The sequence below is a fragment of the Glycine soja genome, chromosome 8 (genome assembly GCF_004193775.1).
Source record: "Glycine soja cultivar W05 chromosome 8, ASM419377v2, whole genome shotgun sequence".
In the NCBI taxonomy this organism is placed as follows: domain Eukaryota; kingdom Viridiplantae; phylum Streptophyta; class Magnoliopsida; order Fabales; family Fabaceae; genus Glycine; species Glycine soja.
This window is the reverse complement of record NC_041009.1, coordinates 11,908,457-11,914,881: the sequence shown is the minus strand read 5'-3', so window position 1 is coordinate 11,914,881 and position 6,425 is coordinate 11,908,457. Positions and strand designations below refer to the sequence as shown.

The window sequence follows — 6,425 nt, the reverse complement described above, 5'->3', positions numbered from 1 at the left end:
ATATTTTAAACAAATTTTTATATAAATGATTAAAACATTTACGGATTTAATTTTAATGTGTTGTTAGTCTAAAAATATTTTTAGACTATCACTAATTTATACTATAAAAATAATGTTATACATTAGGCTAAGAGAAAAATATGTTAGAAGTTATAATTCTATCTATTATATGACTTTTGCGTAATAAAATTCAAATCATTATTATATATTTGCGGACTTATATTAATAATATGACATTTTTATTATTATATATTAGTTTTTATACCAATAAAAGAATTTGTTAGAATAATATATTATATTAATAATATGGATAAATAATGTTTATAATAATCATTTAACTTTGTTCGATAACTATTAAATTCACAAAGATAAATCTAATGTGAAACAATTAATTAGCATGTGACATTTTTTTCATCATGTTATTATTATCAGAGCATTAAAAAATTTGCCTCTTCCAAGATTACATCAAAAGTTGCATTTAAATAATGATTTAACAGTATACGATCAAAATTAATAAAATACTTATTATGTCAATGAATGAATACTTACAAAGAGTTTCAATAACTATTTAATCCTTTCAAATTAACTAATAATATTTCATATTTAGTTAAATAAACATTTGAAATATAAAATTATGTGATCTACAACTTAATTTAATTATACAAAGGATAACACAATGATTATATTTAAATAATTCACAAAGGGTGAACCCAATCGAATAATTTGTCCAAATACAGGACAAGTCACGACTCTCTATCTCCCTCCTTCAACAATGATTGGGACTAGGGATTATAGTGTTCAGTTGGTGGTCCCTGCCGCGGATTCAGGGAAATTTAGAATTCTAATGATTATTATCTATAATTAATTATAAATACAGGCAGAGTATGATAATTGATAAGTGTGCGTTAGTGTGGAATTTTAATTCCTTAAGACAGATCGAAGTTGCGTTAAAAACACCTGTCTCATTGCTAAGCCTAATGATTCTTACAAAGTCGGTTAACGAATCATTATTTTCATCTAACAAACATGAGACAACTGAAACACGTAACTTTTTAAGGGATTTTTTTTAAAGAGTTTCCGTTATTTTTTTTTACTACACAATTTTTTCTCTCATCGAACACATATAGTAATTTTGAAATCAAATAAAAACTAAGACACCGATTTAATTAGTTCTATTTTTTATATACTATACATCAAAGGTAATTATTTAGAAACTATTTTCATACAATTTAAAAAATAGTATATGATAACTATTTAATAAATACTCTTTTATATGTATTATTGAGGAAAAAATAATTTTATACAGTTTTTAATCATAAATTATTATATATAATAAATTTGTTATCTTTCATATTTACTACTTTAAATGTCATACAAAGAATAATTTATAATTAAATAATAATATAAAATTATTTTACATGAATAATAAATAATTATTAAACTCTATATAATTTTATAAAAATCATATTTTTCTTGGAAAGCAAAGTGGTTAAACCCAAAGGAAGAGGATCATAAAAAAAATATTAAATGGGGGTGTATATAGGAACTCTCAAGAGTTCAGAAACTAGCAACCAAGTTGAGCAAGAGGTAGCTCATAGACCACTAGATTAGACCCAATTCACATGCCATATTGGCTGAAACATTTGCTCATCTATTTGCTTCCTTTAAGACTTGCAAGTTTCAACACTTGAACCTGCCGATCCCAGTTCAGAATATGACAAATTGCTTCAACAATACTCCAAGTAGACTAGTTGTCGAAAAAAAATTCTTCCTGATCAGTCAAGTTATGACATTAATTATAAAATTAAAAAATATATGTTTATTATATAAATCATCAGAAAGAATAAAAAAATTAAATATCACAATTTTAAGTATTTTAATAAAAATATTTTTCAGTTTTTTATACAATTCCTGAAAAGAAAAGAAAAGAAGATCAGAACCCAATAACAATTCGCTAGCTTCCTTATCCGCATTATATAGTATCCTCCCCACAGAAAAAAAAAAATATATTTTCATTCAAGATTCTTTTTTTTATTTTTAGTAAAATAAAAAGAAAAATGCTTCATGTCATACGTCACATGCCTTTATGCAGCAAACACCTGGCGATACTCTATTGGGTCACAAAAGGACCAGTCAATGTCATAAAAGAAAAAACCCACGATATTTTGCACGCTAACTCACACCATATCGCAACTCAATATATCGTTACATGTCAATTCATGTGGACCCCACCCAACTCTCAATCATCGCTTTTACCGAAAATTCCATTTTCAAAGTGCAAGGAAATGACCAAAATACCCACACAACCACCACCGAATTACTCCACTCCACCACGCCGTGTCCCATTTCTCAGAAGTATCATCATCGCCCACCAAAGCGAGAAATTCAACGCCTTCCAGTTTCAGAATATTGGGTTTTATTCAAAACTTTGTTCATCAAATCACGTGTTTAATTCTAAAGAATTGATCATAAGTTTAAAATTAATTTTAAATCAAAACAATTTAGCTAACTTTATACTAAATTTTATCATCATTTTATTTTAAAAATTCTAAAAATAATTGGATTACTTTGAAATTAATTTTATACAGCAATAATTTCCTTCCAAATCAATTTTGGAAACAAAATCAACTAAAGCAAAAATCAAGATCTTATCACAAAATTAATCAGATCCACGATGTGAGAATATGATAACAATTATGGTAAACAACAATAATTTATCATTTCAAGATCAAATCAGGAAGAAATTAAACATAAAATTAGAAGAGAAAATTTAAAAAAAAATTAAACGATCAGAGTTTGATCGATGAACACAAGAGAAATTCAGATAAATTCTTCTTCATCTTCTTTTCAGCAACAATCTCTCTCTCTCGCTCTCTCTCTCAATCTAAAACCTCACACTCTCTCTCTCTCTCTCTCTCTCAAACCTGTTATCTGCTACTTTTTTTTTCTTCTCTCTATATATAAATCTGAAAAGAAAAAAAGCGAAACCCGTGACCTGAACCCGATCGCGCGAAAGGTCAACGACGTCGTTTTGAGATTCCGTTCCGTTCGGGTTTTTTCCTTCTTTTTTGTTTTTTTTCAGACTTTGACGATCTTCGCGGCTCTAATCACCGGATTCTCCCTCGCGATGGCTTCTCTTCCGGCGGCTTTGTAGTCGTAGCTGCAGTCGTGGCGGTCGGAGTACCGGTGCTCGGCGCAGAAGAGCTCGCCGCATCGGCACCGAAATCCGGTGAGTCCGACCTTCCTCCTGCAGCCGGAGCAGCGGTTCACCACGCGCTTCGCCTCCGACGGGGTCGTCTGGTCCGAAGACGGAGGATCCGCCGGCGGCGAGGGCTCCTCGGGAAAAGATCTCTTCAGTGGACGCGCGGAGATGCCGGATCTGGTCGCCGGAGAAGCTATTCCGGCACCTCCGGCGCCGGACGTGGTGGCGGTAGAGGTGGTGAAGGCGGTGAAGCACTTCTGACACATGTTATTCGTAGCAGGGTTTCCGGTGACGCCGCAGTTGTTAACGCAAAGCGTAATCGTTTCGGGAACCTTGAAGTCGGTTTCTTCTTTCTCGGTTTTCTGAGCCATGGTTTGGACTTTTTGTTTTTTCACAAAGAAAGAAAGAAGGAAAACTATGAAGACTTAAAAGGTTTTGATGAAATTGTGATGCGAGAGAGAGAGAGAGAGAGAGAGAGAGAGAGAAATAGGTGAAATGGTGATGATGTGAGAGAGAGGGCGAGAGAGATGAGAGGTGGATTTGAAGATGTATTGATGTGCTGTAAGGTCGGTAATAGGAATGAAATATGGGCCTCATAGAGACGCGTATCAAATTTTATTTCCTTCTTTGGTGGTGGTGTGGCAGCGGAAATTACCAAATTGTTCAAGTGGGGGTCCGTTTTGCTTGCAGTTTTGCCTCTACTGCCCCCTTTCTTGTCTCACAGGTACCATGGGCAAGCGGGTCGCTCCATCTCACGTTTGGATAAGTTTGTTTTCACATCAAATCAATTTCTCCTACACTTGTATACAGATTTAAACATTGCTCTCGTTTCCTGGATCTCATGGCCTAACAGATTCATCTGTGGGCCTTTTTTATTCAAATTATAATTTTAAAATAAATATATTTTTTTTAAAAAATAATCAATTACATATATTTTTAAACAGTCTTACTAAATTTCTAATAAATATTTAATTACAAAAATTTTAACATAATTAAATAAATTTTCAACATAAATATAAAAAAATTATCAATTACATCTAATTTTTTATTTTAATTGTAAGTCAGTTTGCGGATAAGAGTGTTGTGAATGAACCTGAATTTATTTAATCATCCCAACTCACATGTTTATGAGGTGTTCGTGTTCGTGTTCTTGCATGATTCAAATCATGTCTCAGTCTTTTTGTTTTTATTATTATTGTTATTATTATGATTGTTGTTGTGGCTAATAGTATTTATTATTCAGATTCATTTATTTATTTATTTGTTAGGTTGGATGGGTTGGAATTACCCTTTTTTTATTGCCACGGTGTCCTGTAAATTCTAATTAAGGTTGTTGTCTTAGTTAAAATGAAATAATTGTTATTAATGTGATCATGTTGTGACTTAGGTTGTAAATAATCTTAACTCTTAAATATGTAATTAGGATTCAATTTTTGTCTTTTGATGAAAATATATATATATATATATATATATATATATATATATATATATATATATATATATAAATCAATCTCTTAAATGATTTTTTGTAATAATAAAAAATCCTTGTTCTGAGATTTTGTTTTTTTACATTTAAGAACCAATTGGATAACTTTTAACTAACTCAAATCATTTTTGGTTCAAGTTGTATAATAATTCTTTTAAGCAATTCAATTCTAAGAGTTTCAATATATTCTTGGCATCTTGTTAAATAATATTAAAAATATTTCTTCATTTTATACCGTCACACAATTTTTTTACCTAATAAAAAAATTAAGATAGTGTATCAAACATAATCTATGTTTTACAGAAAAAAATATTCTTTTACAACAAAAAGAATTATATATATTAAATCAAAGGTTGAAATTATAAATATAAATTAACTTAATGTTTGATTGAGTAACAGTGTTTAATATTTTTAAATATTAAACTAATAGTTTTTTTATAATAATTTTAAGGATTAAATTGACTAATGTCCATGAGTTTGTAAACAAATTTAATATATTACTTTTTTCTTACCCAAATTTAATGTATTGCTTAGGGAAAAAAAAACATCGAATCGACAAGAGAAAAGTAGAACTATTTGAATCATTTAAAACGAAAAGTAAGCTGCTAAAAATATACTACCACAGGAGAAAAGTAAAACTATTTGAATCATTTGAAAAGAAAAAGTAAGCTTCTAAATGTCCCCTTAAAAGTTACGCGCATCATCATTTAGCATTTTTAAATTTTCTTTACTAGGTTAGTAATCCCAAAATCTAAAACACAATTTTAAAAGAAAGAAAAACAATTGTTGTTGAAAATATTTCGTAACGATATAATTTATCACTAAATTTTAACGTGATATCTAATATTTTTCCTATATAAGTAGTTTAATGCAAAGTCTGTAAAATTACTCAGTTAAAAAAAACATTGTGATCGTCGAATTTAATTAGAACAAATACATAGATCCAAAAATGTATACTAGGCTTCTCTTTAAAAAATGTAGACTAGGCTTGCTATAAAATCGCCTGCTGGATATGTTCTTCGAATAAAGGGTGTACAAAGATTTGAGATTACAAATTTATAATTATAAATGTGTGGTCGCATTTTGTACACATTTAAGACAATCTTTAATTAATAATTAGATATATGTACGACTAAGTCAATTTTATGGTAAAGTGAACGTGTTACTGAATTTTCTTATCCTTAAGAAACAAATCAAACTTTTATAAAGCAACAAAACATCAAACATGTGAATGTGAATTTATTAATGTGATGTTACTTTAATTTAATTAATCATAAATTTAAATTTTGAGTATATAATTACTATAATTTAAATAGTAAAAAAAAGCTTCATTATTTATTATAAATCTATTTAACTTGAGCATGATTGAATGCATAGTCTATTCAAAGAAAAGAAAATATAAGAAAAAAATTAAGAAGCCTGGGGAAACAATGAAAGGTATAAGGTTGTTCTAATTTAATTATAAATTTCAAGTTTCAAGTCTTATATGAACTATATTAATTAAATACCTAAAGACAAGGTTTCAAGCTCATATTGCATGCTTGATTTTCAGTCCAATGTATTATTACAGGAATTTCAAGTCAAATCCAATGGACCAACAAGTTCAAAATCTTTCATTCTTATTTTGGTATACAACCTAAAATAATTACCAAAAGTTACAAGATATATAATATATTTAATTATGAAGAATGAGATAAAATACCGAATCCATATATAATTTATTTACGATCTAAGTAT

At 29.1% G+C, this 6,425-nt stretch overlaps 1 protein-coding gene across 1 annotated transcript; it reads right to left on the bottom strand.

Moving 5' to 3' along the window:
* Positions 1 to 2,694: 2,694 nt before the first annotated feature.
* Positions 2,695 to 3,793, bottom strand: LOC114421996 (zinc finger A20 and AN1 domain-containing stress-associated protein 5-like). Its single transcript, XM_028388157.1, has one exon. The coding sequence runs from the start codon at positions 3,571 to 3,573 to the stop codon at positions 3,079 to 3,081; it is 495 nt and encodes a 164-aa protein (XP_028243958.1). The 5' UTR covers positions 3,574 to 3,793; the 3' UTR covers positions 2,695 to 3,078.
* Between the last annotated feature and the right edge of the window lie 2,632 nt (positions 3,794 to 6,425).

Coding starts and splice junctions, on each gene's coding strand:
- LOC114421996 (XM_028388157.1), bottom strand. CDS start 3,573: ATGGCTCAGAAAACCGAGAAAGAAGAAACCGACTTCAAGGTTCCCGAA.